The sequence below is a fragment of the Anarhichas minor genome, unplaced genomic scaffold (genome assembly GCF_050575085.1).
Source record: "Anarhichas minor isolate MPS153535 unplaced genomic scaffold, ASM5057508v1 ptg000062l, whole genome shotgun sequence".
NCBI classification, from domain to species: Eukaryota; Metazoa; Chordata; class Actinopteri; order Perciformes; family Anarhichadidae; genus Anarhichas; species Anarhichas minor.
In genome coordinates this window covers 2,848,663-2,872,041 of record NW_027466508.1, presented here as the reverse complement: position 1 = coordinate 2,872,041, position 23,379 = coordinate 2,848,663, and the positions used below count along the sequence as shown (strand labels likewise).

The 23,379-nt window shown below is 42.2% G+C and overlaps 1 protein-coding gene across 1 annotated transcript in view; it reads left to right on the top strand.

The window, feature by feature from the left end:
- Positions 1–22,767, top strand: part of hcn4 (hyperpolarization activated cyclic nucleotide-gated potassium channel 4) — a 57,882-nt gene extending 35,115 nt beyond the window's left edge. The window contains exons 5-8 of the mRNA XM_076077814.1: positions 9,121–9,267; positions 9,552–9,792; positions 18,654–18,818; positions 20,462–22,767. Of these exons, the coding sequence (XP_075933929.1) occupies positions 9,121–9,267; positions 9,552–9,792; positions 18,654–18,818; positions 20,462–22,767 (2,859 nt within the window). The remainder of the gene's footprint in view (positions 1–9,120; positions 9,268–9,551; positions 9,793–18,653; positions 18,819–20,461) is intronic.
- The last annotated feature ends 612 nt before the right edge of the window (positions 22,768–23,379 follow it).

Genomic DNA, 23,379 nt, shown 5'->3' with positions numbered 1-23,379 from the left:
GCATTACAGTGCAAAGGGTTTTATTAGGGCATACTGAGCAAGGTGTCCACATCCTCCTTTGCTCCTGCAACCGGACTTTTTATCCCGGACGGGTTTTTGCAGTGGTTCTTAGTGACCAGAACCTCACCCTCCCCAGTTCAGGGAAAGGAAAACCCCTGACAGTTGGCTGTGAAGGCCAAGTCATGCTCCACAGTGCCGTGCCCTCTGTTTGCGCAGTGTGGGCGATAATGAGCTGAGCCGCGAGGCTGCCACATTGCCTACTGTCTGTGGCGATGAGAAGACGGGAGAGGACGACTTCCAGGGAATGGAGGCAGAGGCTCCAGAGACCCCACCCAAATGAAAAAGGGAGAGTGGGAGTGAAAGAGGGCAGATAAAAAGTTGAAGGCAGACAAGCAGAGCAACGGATTAGCTGACATGATAGGTGTGTGTTACTACATCTTCAAAAGGAGAAAAAGGGTACAGGATAAATTAACACCTCACTAACCTTGGGGTGAGTAACAAAGAGATTTGTTTTCAACCAGATTCTAACCAGCTAAAAAGGGGAAAAATCCAAAAAGTAAAACACGTGACACATGACTAATCCTGCTGATCTGAGTAGCTGTTTAATGAAAGGGGAGTAAACCATCTCCCCGCTCAGCACTCTCCACGCGTCTGCTGCTCTGCTTTAGAGATGCCTTGCTGCCAAGTAGACTGAACAGCTGGCCTGTCTCAGCACTAGTCAGCATGTGGTACCAAAGCCATTTGCAGCCGTTTCTGGGATCACCCCCTAAGGCGCCTTAAGAATCCCCCAGTGAGCTAAAAAAGGCTCCACTGTGCTCGCACAGCTTCCCACGGTGCCTGCCTGCAAAAAGGTTATTACTGCAGACTGCAATTAATTTTTAAGAGTGCGAATTCTCTCATTTATCTTTCCAAATGCCTCAGTGATAAGGCGCTCTGTGAGTGCAATGTCACTACGTGCACATCTGGCTGTGGATGCTGGATAGTAGTAATTTCTACTATACTATTGCCCCTCCTCCTCCCTGCTTATCAGGGTTAGTTCCTTCAAAGACATAAACCTTTTTGTCATTGGCCCTCGCATCGGTTGTGTGACAATGGGATCTGCTTCCTGGAGATTCCACTCTGCTTTTCCGTGTCAGACTAATACCATAATCCGTGCACTCAAGAAGTGGACAATCCATTGGTCAATCCCTGGAGTTTTAAGAAGGCAGGTGGCTGTTTTCATTGGGCGGCCATGACAGGAGCAGCTGTTCCTCTCTGCTGGGACTCAGCCCCGAGAGAAATCTGCCAGACACCAACAACACAGCAGCCACCGTGCACAAAGTTATTATACACACCTGTGATTTTACGCTGTCTCATTAGTTAAAGATGCAGGGGCTCTGTGTAACATCTCAAATAGCTACCTGTTAAAGCAGCCTAAGATGTGATGGAAGGGCATTTGTACGTTGCAGGTTGGCTTAATGTTAATAGACCATTCAAAAACCATACACAATATCTGAATGGTAATATGATTACCATGACAATACAATAAGATACATGATGATAACACACTGATACAAATCCACGGCAGCATATACCAGGTACACAACTTTAAAAAGAATGCCACATATTGGGTGAAATGAATGATGTATCAAGGCACTCTGCATAATAAAAAAACATGAATCTGCTTTGAAATACCAAATAGAGACACTCTTCAAAGATTTCTTTTTTTTTTATTGTTAGATATTTGCATAATGCATGGTGGGTACTTTAAATAATAGTATATCTGTTTATATTAATCTCTTGTCGGGCATTATTATGGCTGTTATTGAACTCACAAACTCAGTCTCTGAGTGGGTACAGTACAAGGACACTGAGAGGCTTTAATTCTCATCAAAAGCAGTGTGTATTTGTAACACATTATATAAAACGGGTTTGCACAAAGTGATTGTTTTTGTTTGTCATGAAAATTAAGAGGAAAAAATGTTCAAATCTCAAAAGCATGTTAAACTAAAGCTCTTCCATAAAATGCATTTTTCATCTTGGTCCCACTGCCTTTGATTGTTTCTGAACAACATCGCAGTGTTCAGACATTTTCAGTAAATAATTTGGCTTGCTGACTCAACACTTGCATAGCTGATGTGGCAGATTACAGACCGTGAAATATTAGTTAATGCTGGTCTCTTTTCCATTGGCAGGCTGAGATGGATCTCTGTAGTTTGCAGTTTGGAGTTTTTGTGTTGGAAAGCCAAATATGCCCATGTTGATATTCCAAAGACGCTGTCAGCAACATTACAAAACTGCATAATTTGCATACACCCCCACTCTGTGAAGTAGCATGCATTGTGACTTATCTGCAATGTAGACGCTATGCAGCCCCATAAGTCACTGGCATGTGTTTCGATAGTTGTGCTTATTACACAGTAATTACAAAGTTCAAAAGTGGTTGGCACTATTGATAAACATGAACGTTAGCTACCATGGAACTGTATTACAGTTGCCTTGTGAATGGCATTTGACCTGCAAGCAGTTAACAGCCAATGGGCAACAATGCAAATTACTTTCATAGTGGTGTAGATACTGACTTCTGTTAAAAAGACCTCATAAAGCAGATCAACGTTGAGCCGTGCAGCACCACCCATCGCCACATTAAAATGCCTCACACTGGTTTGATTTGACACCGGCTCTGTATTTATACGCTGTAAATGAGCTGCAAAAAGTAGAGCATGGAGCTCTCGCACACATGATACACAAGATGTGTATCATCTGTATGTCAGCCGTGAAGTTGGCATGCAGAGGTAATGTCCAGGAAACGGTTACATTTAAATGTAACCCCCCTTCTGGGGGAATTTTATGAAGAAAATCAGTCTATTAAGGAATCTCAGAAGAGTACAGATGGGAAATAGGGAAGTAGGGAGAAAAAAAAAAGCTCTGCCCTCGAAGATGGTGGAAATTATCATCAGAAAGCCTGGGTATAATCTTTTCTGAATAGAATTCTATTACAATGTGGCACCATGTGATAAATGCCCGGGCTGTCAGAAGACTTAAATGAGCTCTTAAATAGGAATCAGGCAGCCTGTTATTAACTGTTACACAAAATAGAGATTCCAACAATCACACTAAACACAAGGGTTTGAAATGTGGCTCACAGTGAGATGAGAAATTGCTTTTTATTAGATTCATCTTCACTATGCCCGTCTTTTGCTGTGTGTAAACGCAGGACTGTTGGTGCAGAATATTAAAGTAGGTGCATTTTCCACCTGTTTGCAACTCAATTTGTTGCAGATGTATCTGACTGCATGGGTTAGGTTGGGTCCATATCAGATGTGAATGGAATAGAGACAGACTGAAGCTGGACATGGTATTAGATTTTCTGAAGCACTCCTTTTTCTACTCAGTGTCTCCCATGTGCTGGAGGTGCTGAGTGCTCTAGCCATAGTATTTTAGTTACATTTTCAAGTACACGCTATCGTTCTTTAAAGTCTGTACTCTTTGCTAGTTAAGTAGAGTTCAATTGTACCAAGTGGTGCTATGACTTTCATTATCAATTTTCATTATTAATTTTCTGTTAATTATTTTTCAAATCAAATATGAATCTATGAAATGGTAAAATAAGTAAAATATCCCGTCTTTAACATTGATTGTTTTGTCCAAATAACAGTCCAAAACCCAAAGATATTCAATTTACAATGACAATAGACGGATGAAGCAGCGAATACATCATTAAAAAAATAAGCATTTGTTGTTATATAAATATGTAAAATGTAATAAGTGTTGTTTAAATTGTTTAAGTATTTGATATATTTTAGTTATATATGACAACAGATTTGAGCTGCGGCAGTGATTTAATCTTTATTTTTGAGTATCTGTACCAACATTAATTTGGTAATTAACTGTCACTTCAGGAGAAGAATGTTACGCTGGTAGAATTACACTGTAATACACAATAGTACAATACTTTTTAGTATGTTATAGTAGTTCAGACTCCTGTAGCATTATAATACCCCAGTAATAGTATTATTCAATACACTATTGGGGTCTCTCATCCCTACCAGCGAGCAGTTAGTTTAAAACATTGCGAGCTAGAATGGGTTAAGCATCTGCCAAATTCCCCCAAGGATTCCTCCCTCTTGTCTCAGACATGTTTAGAGCCATTATCACACAAAGAGAATTACATCTCTCCAGATTGGGGGCACAAGATGGCTGCACATGTGACTGTGCATACAGGATATGCCTGCCACTCCAGCTCTCTGTAAGCCGCTGCTTATCTGTCACTACGGCCCTCTACAGTGGAAATGCATAGAGAGATGGGGATAGGGACACCAAACAAAAGAGATAATCTCATTCATTTGTAGGTGACTTGTGATTCATTTAGTCTTACTTTCTTTATAGAAACCCTCTGATCCCTTTGAGCATTTCTCCTCTTAGGTTTTCAATAGTATATTATTAATAATATTAAGCGTGGGATAACTGAGTGATGTTCTGTTTGTTGTTGGTAGAGATGAAATCAGGGATGCCCAGGAGGGACTATGAGACGCGTGTTGTGGCATGCCAGTCCCAAATGGCTTTAAAAGAAATGGCAATTGGGTGCTGCAGTCCCTCCCCTTTAAGTCTCTAATTAACACATGGCACAGCTCTTTGGGGAACAGTTAATAAGAGGCCCAAAGCTGATTATTTGTGGGTGAAGAGGCTCTAGAGATCTTTTGTTCCCCCACTTCAATCCCCCAATCAAGACCTTTGGAAATACAGTAAATAGTCATCAGAGGGGGACTATATTTGCACTTATAGATTTGTACCTTTCTTTCCAAGAGTGGAAGAAATGTATTAATGCTGGCAGGGAACTAGTAAAACATGCAATGCTAGTGTTTCCTTATTCAAGCTAATTTATTTACTCAGTCATGTCTGTGTTTATTCATTTTGAAGGCCTTTAAAACCCCAGTTTGAAAGAGGATGTATTTCATCCAACAATAGCAATAACTTTGTGTGGCCTTGTAGAGGTTAAGTCATGCTTTACCCATACAATCATCCCAAGGATACAGCTGTCAACATGTTGAGGAGCTTAAGTCTGATTCTGCCTTACAGTGAGAGACGTTCTCATTAGTCTGGACCTGACTGATGACATTATAATCTAAACCCTGTTACATTCCCTTTTCCTCCCTGTCTGCCACACAACTTTCACTGCTGAGTCCAGGACTGTTGACATGCCCCTAGAGCTAATATAATGCAACCAATGTCAGTATTCTCTATATTCAATATCATGGTAAATGTTTGCTTTCTGCAGTATCTGCAGTATTCATGTCAAGGTTGTCATTTCAACAGACATTTCAACAAGCATTTCATTAGATATGCAGTAGCAACATGGTGTTTGTGAAGAACAAGGGGATATCCTTAACTAGGCTAGGATGCAACACCCTCTTAACTAACTTTGGCCTAATTACATCACTAAATAATACAGCACTAAATAATCAATGCATGGTACATACTTCCTTCCTTGCCTATGTTTTGGCAGTCTTCGTTAGCCTACATATGGATTGCTGATGTTGGCTATGTATGGCCATTCCCACGCATGCTTTTTCTAGTGATCTTCCAGGGAAAATCAAGATGTGCTCTGAGGCCTCTAGAAGAGCATATAGTGCATTTATGCCATAATGAAGAAGCTTTTATTGCAGACTTTATGCAATGAAATAGAGTCAACAGCCATACTCCAGTAGCAGCTCTGTGAGGCTATACTTACACATAGGTGATTTAAGCTAATTGCTGTGCTCACAATGACAGTGCTAACATGCTGATGTTAAGCATTTATAACATTTATCATGTTCTCTTAGTTCTCTTATTTACATGCTAACATTTGCTACTTAGCGCTGAACACAAAATTAGGTTCAGTATCAGGATTAGTCCCAACCTTTTCATTGCAATCAATCTAATAGTTGTGAAGACATTGACACCAAAAACAGTAAATGTGAACCTCATAGTGGCTTTACAGGAAAAGTCAGGCGATCACCCGGGTTATTAGGCTTCATCCTCTGGGCACCTTGAATCTCTGTATACAATTTAATGGCAATGCATCCAATAGTTTAGACATTTCAGTCTGTGATATAATACGTACAGGTGCTGGCTGTCATTTTATGAAACCACCTGTCTCCCATTAGCTTGATACTTACTTCAATATATAAATGGCTTCTCATGTGCATTCCCATGCGCAAGACTAAGCTGTCCTCCTACACATACAAAGCAGGTGGAGCATTCGCTATAAAGGGGTTTGTTATTTTTTCTCTGTTGTCCTTTTTTCCTGCATATATTGGTGGGTTCAAATATCAAAGACTTCAGTTAGCCTTATTGTATGACCCAAACCTTTTGACCATGGTTATAGAGTAGGAGACAGAACAGTGGAGAAAAATAAATGTTTAGAAAGTATAATTAAGTGGCTGACATCTCTGTTGGGAAATTAATTATTTATATTTATTTTGGAAAAATTTGCATCTGTTTGGAGAGCTGCGTGCGAGAAAAGGGAATTGGGGGAAAAATAAATAGTATGATAGAGGAGTAGAGGGACAGAAAGAAAAAGAAAATGAATGGGAAACCAAAGAATGGCCAAGTGGAGAGAGATCAAAACTAAGAAAAGGCGAGAAAGGATTTGGGAAATGAAATAGCATGAAGATGCAATTCTGTATAGCTCAGTGGGCCGAGTATGCTTCTTCTGTAATATTGCCAAGACTGGAAGCTAACAGGCTCAACCCCCACCATTGTAAAACTTTGTCCTGCCCTCTAGTCTTGTTATCACCGTGAGGTTGCCCTTATTGCCTGGCAAGTGGAGTCTCTGTTGACTGAGTTTTGGAGGTGCTTGTAAGCTAATTTAGTTACCTTTGGACAAAGTCAGACTAGCTGTCTCCCCTTTTGGTAAGTTAACAGTCTGCTCGTGGATACTATACAGATATGAAAGGGGTATGTCTCTTTTAATCTAACCATCGTATAATCCCAAATGTCAAACTAAAGCAAGACGGAAAGGAAGAGAGAATCAATCCTGTGGCTCTCATCAGCTACTCCTACATTTTGAACAGCCCCCCTGCAGCCAGAACCCCTTGTTTTTCAGAGTGCAGGAAGGGTGGCTGATGCTGGAATGGTTACCTCCATAATGCTGACTATGATTTGATTTAGCCAAGTAGAGCAAGGGTCTTCCTGGTGACAGTGTGATGGCAGCTGTGCAGAAATAAGATATTTTGCCATCACAGGGGGTGTTATCAGCCCATAGCAGCATCAGGAGAGCGCCGTCCCACCGCGGTCGGTGTCCTTACAAAAATAAGACATTATCTTGCATTTGTTCACTTGCCTAATGCCCTTTCATGCTGGGGGAATCAAATTGTAAAATGCTGCAAAGCTGAGGATAAATGTTTATTTTTTATTTTTTTTTATGAATGTAAAAAAAAGGAAAGACATTCTGAAGGAGATGATAATCCACGCCTTTGAAACAGAGCGCCATGCTGGGGCATGTCTAATGCAGGAGACATTAAGACATTAGACAAGATGCAGAATGTGGGTTACACCTGTCATCTTCACCCTGGCGTCCCACGCAGACAAGCCATCTTCGCTGCACTACTCTGCAGCCAATAGGACTGGAGTCTGTGGTTGTTTTCTAGAGCTGTCTGTCTCTTGTATTAGGGGAGTGAAAGTTCTTCTCTGTGCGATGATTCTATTTCATCATCAGATCAGTAAATGCTCAATTTTATGCCAAAGGGATTATGTGGATAAAAACTCAAACCCTTACCCCCATCCATCTCTCCACATACGTACATGAGACTGGATATATAAAAGTTCCTTTCCACATCTTATTATTGCCTCTGCAAGTATTTGACTTTACACGGCATCTGCACATATATATTGTTAAATCATTCACTTGACGAGGTGAATAGATATTTTAGTAATAGAAGGTGAGTCATTTCTTTATGTTGGACATACAATATGATTGTTCAACCAATCTGCTTTATCGTCAGCATTTCTTGTTATAGGCTGTGTGTGCATGTGTTTTCATATACACATAATATACCTAACAAGGCATTACAAATCATAATAAGCTGGGGCATTAAAACACAACTGGTCACCAACGAGGGAGCTGTGTCATCTATACGCACAGACTAACTCCAGGCTGTTTTCTTTTGTGTGTGAGGGACTCAAAAGGCACAGGTCAAACACAACTGAAATCTATCACAATTTGGCAAAAATAAGGGTGACAATAGAGAACAATTGTGTTACAAACACAGCAGGGTGTCAGTGGGTTGTTCCAAAGTGTGCTAACTGTGGAATCTAACCCTGTGTTTCTTTCCAACTCTAATCACATCTCTTGATTTTCAGGAACCCTGACAGCTTTTCTGCTATCACAAAAAACAATCTGACTTGCATGAGACCGTTGCCCTCATTCACTGTGCTATATTTCCAAAAGAATGGCCTTTTGATGATCTCCTACAAGAAAAGTGGTGACTAGGGTAGTAGAGTGGAATAACAAAGAGGGAGACATCTGAGATCAGCCAATGTCGTTGAGTGGTAAGGCTACTGGCACTGTGGAAATGGTGATCAAAGAGCACCTCCAGCATTGCCCTATGAATGGTTAAGTTCTTATTCTTTTTTTTCTCTCTTCTCTCTCACTGAGGGTCAAGGGTTCTACCTGGTATTATTCCTGAGGTGCTCTCAGTCTACTTTGATCTGCATCTTTGCTTCCTATACTGTAAAATAATGAAAGGCCATCTAACACATTTTAATACTTTCATTTTTAACAACGAACATGAAGACTGGAGGGTGGAGACACATACATTCTGTTAATTGTTTTGGTGTATGTGGTCTTTGAGGAGCCTGAGGGCTTTGTTTGTTACTATAACACCTACAGATTGTCATGCCTATTGTCATTTTCTACATTTGTATGCTTTTTAACACAATATAAATATTAATAAAAACGTATTGACTGTAAGAGGCATGATCAAAGACTGGAAAATCACTGTCTTGTTGAGCACAACTTGCAATGTATGTATCAATCTCCATTTCCTTGTGAGTGTGACCTCGGTGCCAGCTGTTCCCTGTGGCTGTGTATCTGTGCTACAGCAGTATGGCCTTTTGTTTTGAGTAACCTAATTGTTGTGTGTCTCGGTGTCCCTTCAGTACAAACAGGTGGAGCAGTACATGTCCTTCCACAAGCTGCCAGCAGATATGAGGCAGAGAATCCACGACTACTACGAGCATCGTTACCAGGGCAAGATGTTCGATGAGGACAGCATCCTGGGAGAGCTGAACGAGCCGCTGCGAGAGGTGGGATGAGAGTTCCTGTCTGGGGATCTTCTACACATGTGCTGCATTCAAAAGCTTGTGTACTGCTTAACATTTCCCTTATTCAGTTCAGTTTGTTTTCTTGTGGCCGAATCCCAACAAGAGTAAAACTGAGAAGAGCTCAGAAAAAAAAAAATGTTGGCACAGCCGACATTTTTGTGTTGTTACCCTAATACCTCTCTTGTTGTGACAGGCCAATGCCCTTTGTAAAGCGCCAGCTCTTTTCTGCTGTTCTTGCTAACTGCTTTCTCTTTGTGCTCACAAAGGAAATCGTCAACTTTAACTGTCGAAAGCTGGTGGCGTCCATGCCTCTGTTTGCCAACGCGGACCCCAACTTTGTCACCTCCATGCTCACCAAGCTGAGGTTTGAGGTGTTCCAGCCTGGGGATTATATCATCAGGGAGGGCACCATCGGCAAAAAAATGTACTTCATACAGCACGGGGTTGTCGGCGTACTAACCAAAGACAATAAAGAGACCAAGCTGTCAGATGGCTGCTACTTTGGAGGTAAGACGAGCTGGCGCTGCACCAGAATCACTTACGCAAAGGTCACATACACACACACATCTTTCTCTGTTTTAATATTAATAATGCTCTCCTTTGGTACCTTGAGAGGTTGGCTTGGGTTTAAATTTATATTTTTAAGGCATTTGGAAAAGTCTGTCCTGGCTCTGTTATTAGCTCATCGTGAGGAAGAAGTGGTATGTTGTAGAGTGCTTGTCACCTCACTTAAAATTCTGCTGCATGGTTCATGCAGGACGTTTCCCTTAATTCACATCATGAGCTGTCTCTTTAATGTAGGGCAAACCCAAATTAAGAAGACTGTACTTGCTGGATTACAAAATGGGAAATATGCATTCAACGGTCAAAGGGGACAGAAATCTGTGAAATGACATACTGTATGAATGCGACTTGTGCAATAACCCAGTGCTGTTATGTACTTAACTCGTGTTATGCTCTTAATCAGGGTCAGATAATGCATCACCCTCTCATGGTCCCACAGAGCCTATGACACATGTAGGAGACAATGCTGCCATACTGCCCTCACCAAATACCAATTAATTTGCCCAGTGACAGCGTATCATTTAGTCTACGCTGCTAAGTAATGAGAAATGGTGGCAAAGCGTTTAACAGCACATGACCTGCCTGTGGAAGTTTAATTAGGCCCTGCCTGCTCAAGTCCATCTCCATGTCCTCTCTCCAGGGGGGTTCCAGAGAAATAATGAAAAGATGGCAGGCAATCTATCTTTGCACATGCCAAAACTAATCAACATTTGAGACAACATGGACCTTGAGCGAGCTGGGGCCATGTTGTCTAAAATGTTGTCCAAATGGGTTCCTCCTCGGCAAGGCAGAAATCAGATTTAAAGAGACCTCATATACTTGTTTCTAGCTCAAGCTTTGTGGTAATGGCACAGTTTGTGTGACAGCTTGGACATTTTGCTGCTCAAATAAGCTGAACTGAGTGTACTCTAGACCTCAAATGCATCAGATTGAATACATCTACATTTAACTTTTTTTTTCCTTGAGTACACGAGTACTGTAACCACAGACTGTATACGAAGTGGACGTAGTCATCGTGACATCAACCATTGCTTTATGGACTGCTGTTTTGAAACCTTGAGTTTGCCGATTTCGCCGTCACCATCTTGAATTACGGCCGTCGCCATGTTTTTCGCAACCAATGAACGGAGGTTACCATATTTAGATTGCAGAAGAGTGACGTAGAGGCGCCGTACACGGCTTTAGCAGCGGCAGTGACGCGTCAATCACAGTAAGCCCACTGGGAAGCATACTCAGCTTTAAGGTCAATCATGCTGTGTTGAAGAAGACTTAAAACTAGCGATTGAGACCATAAACTCAATAGAAGTTGGGTTATTTTCTCATAGATATTCCAAAAAAATCGGACTCCTTCTTGCAACCCGAGGTGTCGCCCCATGCTGGTCAGTAGAGAGAATACAAGTTTTAAGACAATTTCGCATCTGCTTCACTCGGAAGAGCCGGAGGTTGAGTGTAACCCACAAAAGTGCAAATGCACTGGTTTTGGAACAGAAACTGGTTTGCTCGCTTTAATCTTAAGAACAGGATCAGTAATTATTTCTCCATCCTGCATGTGAATGAGTGAGCATGTGAATGTGGAGCAACATCAGTCATCGAGGAGCTTTCTTTTTTTTTGTCAAAGACACTCCGCGTCAGCAGGCTCCAGTTTACAGTACGGCAAATGGCATGCGTATGTGCTCATCAACATCCCATCAAACTCATGTACCGTAACTCTTTCATTCCAATGACCTGAATTATTTACACAATTATATACTCAGCAGTCTGCTCCAGCTTGTTAGCTGTTGGATTAGCTCGAGCCAGAGAGCCTAAAGTCTGAAGTTGACACGACATGAACTGGATGGGAGCGTCGGCTGGGCACACAGCGATCCAATGGAGAGGGGAAATGTAATGTGACTGCAGTACTAACGCCAAGGGACACATGGATAGCTGCCAAGCCTGCTCTCTGGACGCTGCTCTGGGCTCAGAAAGAAAACATGCACCCTCCACCCGTGCCTCCACTTCCCTCTTTTTCTCCTTATAGTTCAGTATTGGAACACTTATCTGAACAGCATCTCCGCTGCCCGCTCAGTGCCCAGACTGAGCAGGTTATTGTTTTGTTATAGTTCATCCTTTGTTGCCTGCAGAAATTGATGTGTTGCCAGTGCACAGTGCAGACTATGCCTCTCTCTTAGTTGAAGCAGAGCTCGGTGACCCAGTGGCCCTACATGCCAGTCAGAGGTGCTTATCAAAAGCTGCCTTTGATTGCACCTCTAAGATGGCTCACTTTGCCTCTGTGAGAGTGGCTTGTAGCAGACATGTGAGCGGGGGTTATAGAGGAAAGTGAAACTGAGTCAGAGTGGGAGTAAGGAGAAAGGAGGGAAGTACATTGACTGCACAGTTTGCAATCTCCTGTTTCATCTTTTTGGCTTTACCAGATCTCTGACCGGTTTTCTGTGAATGGGGCTGTTTTCATCTGTAGTCCTGGATCAGAGAACTAAAACTCCTCCCATCTCCCTTGACTTTTACCTTTTTTTGTTGCTTTTTTTTGCCTCTCAGAGCTTAGACATGGCTGTGCTATAGAACTGCCAAATTGACCCTCTGACTGAGTGAGTCAGTGAGAGGGCCTGGCAGCAGCAAAGGCCCAGGTAATCCTCCCGGTCCTTAACCCAGATAACACTCCTGCACCTCTTGTTCTGGAGCAGCATCAGCTGAAGATCGAGGCACTGCAGCAGTTGAGTGAGTGACAGAATGGGGGATATGATGATATATAGAGTAGTCTCATATAATATGACAGGTTGGATAGGCAAAGACAATACAATACTGTGTTTTCATACAATGTGTGATGTGATACGACACAATATGTTGTGAGACATCATTTGGCTACATCATCCAAACACTAAGGGCTTAATGCGAAAGAGGGAATACGATATTACACAATATCATTATACAAATACAAACAAGTATGCATGGTATTATTGGATAGACAGAGGTGTGGTACAATAAAATTAAATGCAGAGCAGTAGTTTTAAAAATTTCTCATTTACTGGTCAAGCAATACTCACAGTTGCAATTACTTTACCAGCTTCCACAGTGGATATGTGTTGCTATCATCAGCTGTGTTCTCTGTGTTCTCTGTCAGCTGTGTTCTCTGTCAGTAATTACTATATTTCTGTTTAAAAGTACAGCGTGCCCATGTAACTTTAGGCTTATTAAACAAAAAATGTGTTGATTGGTGGATTTGCAGCTATACACAAACATCTTCCAGTCTTTGAATGCTGTTTTATTGGGTCTTTTGTCCCTCACCAACATAACCAGCCTCAGGTCAGGGGGTGAAAAAGAGACAATGAGATGTGACGGGACTTCAGCATCCGCCACAGTGCAGAAAAACACCAGAAATGTACGAACTGTCTGCGTGCTGGCCAAACCTAAGGTGTTGCGCAGCTATGCTAATGTTGTGAGGGAATGAGCATGGCATGTCATGGAGAATCAGGCGGCCCACTGCGGATGTTTCAAAGGTTAGAGAGCGTCCGCTCTGGGGGCTGGGGGCAGTGTTGGGGAGGGAGATGGAAGCTGACAGTAGGACTCAGAGTCCAGGTGAGATTTGCCAGACCAGGCTGCGGAACACAGATACTTTATCACAGACCAGTCCTGCTCACACTCGTTAATATACAGCCATGCACACTTATAAGCAGAGAGGACGGCAGGTACCCATGCACACATATATCACATGCAGATATATGTAGACTGAGACCTATTTGAAAGCACATTCAAAGGCCACAATTTACATTCACTCAGATTGGCGCACAGTACTTTGCATGTGGTCTGTATCTGCTTCAGCTCACATAGACTTAAATGTAGATCTAGAAACACACATATTAAAAATACATTATGAGACAAACATAATTTGTTTTACTCAGACGATCTCTCTGATTTTGGTTTGAGTGAGATTTGTGTTATGAAGTTGCATTTTTCAGTGATGTCTTTATCCCAATTTACGGTTTATACCTACATTTTACCTTGCCAAGTTTCTTCCATTTACCATGTGTGTTCATTGTCTAAATGAACTGTTTGATAAGTTCAACCCTTTACTCACTGATGCTTTGTATTTTTTAAAGACTTATCTCTGAGGTATTAATGATTTTTAGAGCTTAAAATGTCATAGGTGTTAGTATCTCAGTGCTTCACCAGATTTACCTCCATACAGAGTTGTTTTTATTGACTGTATTTTGCTCAGCTTTCTGCTCCCAGTGCAGTTGTAGCCAGGAGAAAGCCAATAAGAACTCATAGAGAGCATATTTGTTTGCCCTCTATTTATCTGTACAACATGCAGACATGGCTTTACGCTGTGAGCATACGGTACTCATAAGGTAAAGAAAGTAATGCAGACAAGTGTGTGCCCTGTTCTTCTTTTCTTGGGTTCCCCCCCCCCCACACACACACACACGGACATCTCGCATGCACGCAGACTACTCTCCACTTTGAGAGCTGGTACAGGGACTCAGGGGAAGCATCTTTCCAGTAAGAGCCTAGGACACGTGGACTGCAACATCCCACAAAAGACGAGTCAAATGTGTTCTCACTAAGGTCACAGCACATGACGTCGTAGTCCTCCTTTCCCTGAGCAGCATCCAATTTTAATTGGTGTCATTCAATTTTGATGAATGCATTGTCACTTAAGCGTGAAAATGAAACGAATCATAGCTGTGGCAAAGTAACATCTTCTAGTGCATAAATGCATTTTTTCTCCTGGAAACTAAGGCATTTTTGTGTCTGTAACTCACACACTTGCCAAACACAGTTTTGGGAACAATAACAGCTGGGCCAGATAAACTCACAGCAGAACAAAACAGGGGACAGGACAGACAGGCGGATTTATCAAGTAGACCTTTAGGATTATTCTCAGAGCTGCATCTTTGCTTTCACTACTTTTACTCATTATTTTTTCAAAATGCTGTTTTTAGAATTAACTAAATATTGAGTACAATGACATTTTATTCAGAGACGATCATTTATCTTGTGTGATGACGATATTATAGCTTTGCTAATTTGAGCTGACAAAGCCCACAATTTTGGGCTGATTATGAATCATCTCATTGTTTTTAAGGACCACCCAGAAATGGATAATTGTAGAGGCGGCAGTCAGTCTGAGGAGAAAACAGGCAGAGCTACATCAACTAAGCCTGTCCTATGATTTCATGCAGGATTTCGGCAGCATTGCGATGAGTCACAAGAGATGTGAGTAAGCAGTGGGAGTAGAGCATTCATAAATATACGAACCATCAGCGAAAGCCGGTTTGAGCTCGACCGTGAAGTGCATTTGGCTGAATTGAGGGTCGGTGATAAACCACTATCATGAAAAATGACATGAAATAAAAATGTGATTGGGATTATTTTTTTTTTTTTTATTAAATTCAATTTAAAAAGAAATTCCGTAATGACAAGCTTAGTTTTTAAAAAGTCCTTAAATTATTTGACAATTCATCGGTTCATATGTATTCTACACAATTTATGCATGATCACAAATTATTGTTTATACATTTAGCATTTCACATTTTGTGACATGTACACATTGCTATTACATTAGTAGAAACAATATGATAGGTTTCATACAAAAACGGTAAATGTATTTTTGCGGAGAAATTTAAAAACTGAGAATTCAAAATCAGAAATGAATTGTTCAATGGTAGATTAATAGTATATGATGTATTAGTAAAAAAAAAAATGTGGTTGTTAGATTTTTTGTTATTTTAGTTTTTCTATTCTTTTTTTTTTTTAATTGCATTTTGTGTGAAACCACATATTTTATACTTTGACAGTACTTTTTTTCTCTTAGCTCCTAATTTTAAAAGTCTAGATATTCAGGAGAGTATTGAGCTTCAGAGCAGCCGCATGCATTTAGACGCTCAGCACTCAGCTTCACTTGCTTTCTGCAAAGACAGTTAGATGAGGCCAGAGGGCCCACTCCAGCTCACTACCTCATCTTTTCTGTGTGGGCTTCATCCAGAAGGCCACGGGACAAGTGGATTTAATACAGAGCTGCGATGCTCCTCTCCAGAGGGGATTACTGGCGCAGTGCTGTGGGAAATGGAACCCCAGCACAGCTACAGCCAGGGCTGTCCCGCTAACACACACTTGCAGTACATACACACACACACACACACACACACACACATGTAAACACATGGTGTATACACACACGCACAAACAGGAGAGCGTGGTATTTTTACTCTCTCACATTCACACAGCTCTCTTTCTAACTTGGCCATTGTCCATTCACCCATGCTCTCTCTGTCTCACACATACATGCATAAACAGTAATGCACTGTACACGAGGTTGTTTTTATGCCACTTACATAGTACATATTCCTCATTCTCTGCCCTGTCAAATCATGCATTCTCCCTTTATCCACTGACCTGTCTTATTTTTTTAAAGCATCATTAAAAATCATCATAACCACTCAGTGACCAGAAAAAATGCAGAGTCCGGTAAAATCGAATGTAATCGATTACAATCGCTGGGTCGTGAATGCTTCATAATGTCAATTGTATAGTGTTGACATTGTTATGTGGTAACTCTGCTCCAAAGCAATTTTAGATTCCATGTTTATTGGTGGTGATTATTGACTTTAATCATATTAAGAGGTGTTTTTGCAGTCACAAAGTGCAGGTCTATGTGTCACAAAGGGAATATGTGTGTTGTAGGGCTGTTGTTTAAGATTGCTTTCTATGGTATAGTTGTTATTATTTTCTGTCCATAGAGAATATTTTCTAAGATTTCTCTCAGCTGTATCATGAGGTCCAACTTTTCTGTTTATTTCATGTTACTTGTCTTTTCACTTTCTTCTACCTGTACACATCAAATTACACAGATTTTGAAAAAAACTGATTATTCAGTAATGCTAGGAAGGCAGAGGGAGGATTAAATATCTGGTGCTGACAAGCATCTGTCATCGACAACAGCTAGCATGCTGTGGCTAATTAACTGAAAGGCTTTTCCTCTCAGTTAATTATCTCCTTATACAGCTGCCTGATGCGGCTATCATTTACAGAAAGTTTTCCACCTACAGTTCCTAATGTGAGTGGTGTGCATTGTCAAATTGCAATTGGCTACTTTGATCAAATCTTGCATAAACAGCAGAAGGCCACAACAAACCACTCAAATGTCTACTCTCTTGTTGACGCCAAACTAGTTATATCTGTGTAGTGTTGTTATGTCCTGGTGTTTCACACAGCTTCCTATTTTATGCAGTAAAAATCAGCTGAACTCTGACTTCCTTAGGAAACGATAGATGTCAACCCATGGAACATAAAGGTGGTAGAACAAAAAAGTTTCATGTACCATCTCATCTTTTAAGTTGTGAAGTTAATAATAATATTTGACCAAGAATGTGCTGCTTCCATAACATTTGCCTTCAGCATGCATACACTGTCCAGATTCAGGTTTTGTTAATATGTTGATATGAGAACTGCTTTAAAGGAGATGAAAGAGGAGCTGTCATGATTTTCCATGGTTGTTACAATCCTCTAACACACCCAGGCTCGTTGACGGCATCATTTTTTGTCACACAACCACACACAGCTCAATATCATCATACCCACATATGAAACGTGCACGGAAAAAAAAACAGGGTTACTCATGTTTTTGATTAAAGCAGACACTTTCCAAGACTGTGTGTGTGTGTGTGTGTGTGTGTGTGTGTGCACGCGTTTTTGTTTGTTTGTGTGTGTGTGTGGCTGCACGTCAGGGAAATGTTAATACAAAACCCACAAACATCAACGATCTATAGATGTGCAATACCCAAAGAGGGACTGGAAGACTGGAGAAAAATACAGTTATGGCGCAGAGTCAAACTATGCATGACATTTCAGGAGATAACTTGGACGAAGAATTATTTAAAAAATGGATTTGATGTAGGCTACAGGGGGGAAGGTGGGAAAGTGCAGTCTGTGAGAGAATTGAGAGCTTTTGTGTGAAGATGAGCTGAAAATGGGTTTCTGAGAAAGAGGGAGTGTGATAGCAAACACAGGAAGGGAGGGCAGAAGATGAGATGAAAGCTAAAGAGAAAATACATTAGGGAATGTATACAAACACATGGCACACATACATAAAAGTCACCTAACCCCTAAAAATATAAATACACACATACATTATATAAAATGTTATATATACATACATATATATATATATATTTATATATATATATATATAGGAACATATATATAAGTATATCCATTTACATGTTGTATGTAAAGTATATATACAATATATCTAACCTTTATATTTCACCATGACCTACTCTCCCATACTGCCTTGCTCTCATGAATAAAACACGGACATCATGCTTTCACACAAATGTACTTTCACATACATTTCTGTATGTGCAAACACTGACGCAGAAACACATCCCACTTGACTAGTGCATGCATGCATGCACATGCTTCATCTGCATACAGTACAGACACACTTGCACCCACACACACCGTGTATTTGCCAGGGCTCTACAGCCGTGCAGCTTGTTTAATGGAGCATTATTTTCCTGGGCATGGCAGATGAGGGCTGGCAGACCCCTGAGATCTGAATATGGCATTACTGTGAGTTCCAGACTGATCAATGACAGAAAAGTTGTAGGTTTTAATGTTAAAAGATAAAATAAAACCAGTCTTGGGTTCACGTTTTGCTTAGATAATGTCACTTAGCATACAGTAACAGCTGGGGAAAAATAAAAATATATAACTGGTATAACTGTTTTAAATTTCAAGTCAAAGACATATGAGCCCCTGGGTTTAACTCTATATTACCATCTCTTGTCTGCTATGTTCTGTTGCAGAGATTTGTTTGCTGACGCTGGGCAGAAGGACAGCCAGTGTCCGAGCGGACACATACTGTCGCCTGTACTCTCTGTCTGTGGACAACTTCAATGAGGTGCTGGAGGAGTATCCTATGATGAGAAGGGCATTTGAGACTGTTGCCCTGGACAGGCTGGACCGTATTGGTAAGAAAATATAATTTAAACAATTTCAGAGGGAAATCTTGAAGATTTTTCATTACTGTAAACAAGATGCAATCGACTGCATCTTGCAAACTTTCATCAAGACATGAATGCCTTAGTTGGTGTCAGTCCTAGCTGTAAATGGAAACCTTACCAACACTTAATTTGCATTTTAGATATTTGCAAATAAAGCTTATGATTAATCTGGTTTTACCCAGTAAGCGTATCAATAAGACATCATTATACTATGTTAGGAGAGGATGCATCTCTGTTCACTTTTTCCTTTTATTTACTCATGAGTGTTTATGTTCAGCATGGCCCAACATGCTGTAAGAAAAGAAAATCCACACTGATACTCAAAGACAGAAATTACTTCCAAAGTCATCTGCATATAAACATGCAGATAGAGCTCTGGTATTGAAATGCGTGACTTCTCTTACGCATACAATTGGTATTCTTTCCATATCCATCGCTGTTCCCAGGCTCAGCCCTGAGTAGATGAAAAATTCACAATGAAAGGCACGCCTATATCATCACTCAGCCATCGCAGCATGCTCTGTTTTATCCTCAGCTATGTTTGGAATGGAAGATAGAGGAACTGCTTTAGGGGTTCTCTTTGTAGAAAATGGCTGCTTTGAAAAGATGTGGTGGGCTGATAGTGATGTTTCTGTCTCCTACGTATGTCCTTTCTCCTGGGCGTGATGCTCATGACCACCCTTCTTCACGTATTACGTAACTTACACAGCGATGATCCACAAATGAATTACTGTCTTGATGGGCTCACAATCTGATTGGAAGTGTGCAGGCGATAAAGGGTCAGATGATGACAGGGCCGAGCTGGATGTAGATATAATAACTCAATGCAGCATCTCTTCTAATCTGCGACCAGCCGTACCAGAAAATGGAGAGATTGATCTGGGCTTAATTGCATTTACAATAGCTTCGGATTTCACAGCCTTTTGTTCGCACCAAATTGAAAATGGCAGTCAGATGAATTAACCCTGTCATCGCTAGTGCGGCCATTCAACAATGACTAATGGACTCTGCGGTCAGAGTTGCACACGTTTCTCTGTAAGGTTGGCTCAGCAGTTGGTGTGCCTGTCATAGTGATGCAACTTCAACTTGTCTCTTTGACCTTGTGCTCAGCTCACAGGGACTTCAGAGTACTTGTGGTCGTAAGGCGGAAAGTGAAGGGAAGCAACTAGGAGCAAAAATATTATGAAAAAGTCCATTCTTATATTTCATTTAAAATTGTGTGAATATGCTTTGTGTGTGTCATCAGGTGGCCTATCCCACAGAAGTTATAGCATTTGAGAAAAATACGATTTCAAGTTTATCTTTGATTTTAAGATACTTCTTTTTGATATTAACAACCCATAACAGGAAAGAAAACATGACACCAGAGAGATGGCTTGACCTATTATCTCAGTGCAGCTCACATTCTATCACAGGCTGAACCGGCATCTTATGGTACAATGTTTGCTTTATGTTTTGTCCCTGTTACCTGGGAATCACTGTGCCAGCTTCTTTTATTGGAAAGGATTGTTAGAAAATAGATGTCAAACTGGTTCTAACATTCTCCTTGTTTTTTCTCTCAACTGTCCCTCTTTATGTGTCTGATTTTGTGTTTGCGTGTGCTTTTTCAGGCAAGAAAAACTCCATCCTGCAGCACAAGGTACAACACGACCTCAGCTCTGGTGTACTCAACTACCACGAGAGTGAGATCATTCAGCAGATTGTGCAGCATGACAGGGATATGGCCCACTGTGCCCACCTCTTGCAGAACGCCCCACCCCAGACGCCTCCTTCACCTACCCCTGTCATCTGGGCCCCCCTCATCCAGGCCCCTCTCCAGGCAGCAGCTGCCACCACCTCAGTAGCCATTGCCCTGACACACCATCCCCACTTTCCACAAACTCTTTTCAGGCCTCCGGTTTCTGTTCTGGGGTCCCTAAAGGACCCTCCCAGCCGGCTCAAGAAGTTTCACACATTTGTTTCTCAATCCACAGCACCTGGCTCTGCTGGGGACTCCCCCTCTAGCACACCCTCTAAACTGCGCGCTGAGATGGACATGCCATTGCTGGCTTCTTTTCGGGCCCTGCACATGACGTCAGGTACAGGGCCAACTGGCACTAGCCAACAGGCCTCAGGTAGCGGAGGCCAGAGTGGACCTAGTGGGACTGGCTCTGAGTCCAGTGGAAGAGGGGCCTCTGCCTTCCCTTTTGGACCATACTCCTCATCTGGTTCACCCTCATCTAGTATGGCCCAACTACACCCACAACCACAGCATCAACAGCTGTTTCGCTCCAGCACCCCACCTCTCTCAAACCTCTTCAACCAAGAATCTACAGTTGGAAGCACAGGGTCAGGAATAAGTGGAGGGGCAGTTGGAGCCTGTGGTGGTGCTACAGGGTGGTCTTCAGGTGGAGCAGTCGGTGGGTCTGTGGAAGGAGCCATGGGAGGAGACACTGCTTGGGCTGGAGAGGACTTTATAACTGGAACAGGGCTACTGCCTGGGGCGCACTTTGGGTTGGGAGGAGCTACTGGTGGATCAGTCGAGATCTCAGGGGATTCAATGGGAGGGATATCTGAAGGATCAGTGGGTGCTGCTTGTGGCAGGTTAACAGGTGGGGCATCAGGGGGATCAGTGGGGGGCATTACCTGCGGGTCAATAGGAGATGCAGCCAGGAGATCAATGGGAGGGACTTCTAGGGGATCAATGGGAAGAGCTTCTGGGGGATCAGTGGGAGGGGCTTCTGGAGAGTCACTGGTGGTAATGACCACTGGAGGATTGTTGGGAAAGGCTTCTGGTGGATCAATAGGAGTGATTTCTGGGGGATTGACAGGAGGGGCTTCTGGGGGACCAGTTGGAGAGGGGTCCGGTGATTCTATGGTAGGAAATCCTGGAGGATTCTTGGGAAGGGTTTCTGATGGATCCACAACCAGCCATATAGGAGGTATAGGAGGTGTGAGTGGGCCAGGGGGAGCAGTGATTGGAGGACATATTGGCAGAGCATCAGGCGGAGCAGTTGGGAGCCATTTAGGGGGTTCTACAGCTTCTCCTGTAGGAGGGACTTCTGCTGGAATTAGAGTTGGACTTCTTGGTTCCTCTCAGAGTCCTATATCTACTGGCTCATCCAGCCCTTTGCCTGGTCAGCTTCTACACAGCCAGCCGCCTCCCAAGCCGCCTCAGGTAGCTCCTTTGCAGCAGTTTGCTGGGGGAGGCAGGACTACCAGTGGCTTAAACCTCTTCCATTCCCCTCCACATGGCTCCCCATCCTCTACCAGAAGACAGCACAGCCAGCAGCCTGCTGAGGGCTCCCCATCCTCTCTCAGCCATTTTAGCCTGGCAGGCCTCCAGTCTGGCTTTCTGCCTCACCAGATGTCCCTGGAGAGGTCTGCCCTGGCCTCCCTGGCTCAGTATGGTTCAGCAAACGCCTCCCCCTGCCTTACCCCAGTGGCGCCCAGCCCTACTATTCAAAGCCCAGTGGCGGGCAGGACTTTCCACTACAGCGACCCCTCAAGTGCCACAGGATCCCACAGTTATCCGCTCATGCCTCAGTCTTCGCTCCCTTCACAGCCTCCCAGCCAGCCACACACAACAGAGACAGATTCTCCACTGGGCCACTTTTCTGAGAACCTTAAGCTTTTATCCAGCTCGCACCAATCTCTGCCCCAGGAGGTGGCCCAGGCCTTAGGCCACCATATTGCTTGCTCTTCTGTGGAAACTGGATATTACCCCTCACCCTTTTCCTCGCCCACTCTTGTGCCCAAACCCTGTAGCTCAGTGCCAGAGCACATGACTCCTCCAATCCACATATCTCCGGGGCACCCTCACCAGACTCAGCCCCCTGGGGCCTCCCCGGCCTTGCCTCTACAGAGGGCATCTGCTGCCTACTCATCAGATCTAGAACCTCAAACTGTCCGCTCTAAACTCCCTTCAAATTTGTGAGGATTGATCACACCCTCCTGTGCTCCTCGAAACTGAAACACACACAAACTATCTCCATGTGTGAGATGCTTTTTTTTCTGTCTTCAGACTTCACTGTGTTCCACCTCATTTTTCCAAGATCTTAAAAATTACTGTGATTTAAATGACACTTTACCGGGTAACTCGGAGCTCTAGAATACTCTATTTGTTTTATGCTTTGACCTCCTTTTTTATTCATACATATTGTACATAGATAGAGATATATTTAAATGATAAGTTAATCAATGGACTAGGAGGGTGTGAAATCTAAAGGACAGTCATTTTCTTTATTTATATAACTATGCCAAATTCATCTGGTGAAGTTTTGGAAGACAATTAATTTGATTACACAACAATACTCTTTTTCTGCAGGAACCTATGCACTAATACCTGCATGTATAAATGCTTTTTGTGTGTTTCAAAAAATTATCTAAATTTTTAGCGAAAACAAAATGCTTCAAGACGGGCTCAATCTTGTACTATCTCATACAGGATCACATATTGTTGATCCTTAAATGTATCTATTAGATTGTACTTCTTTATCCTCTGTATAAACTTTTAAAAACGTAATAGGAGATGGAGAAGAGATTTTAG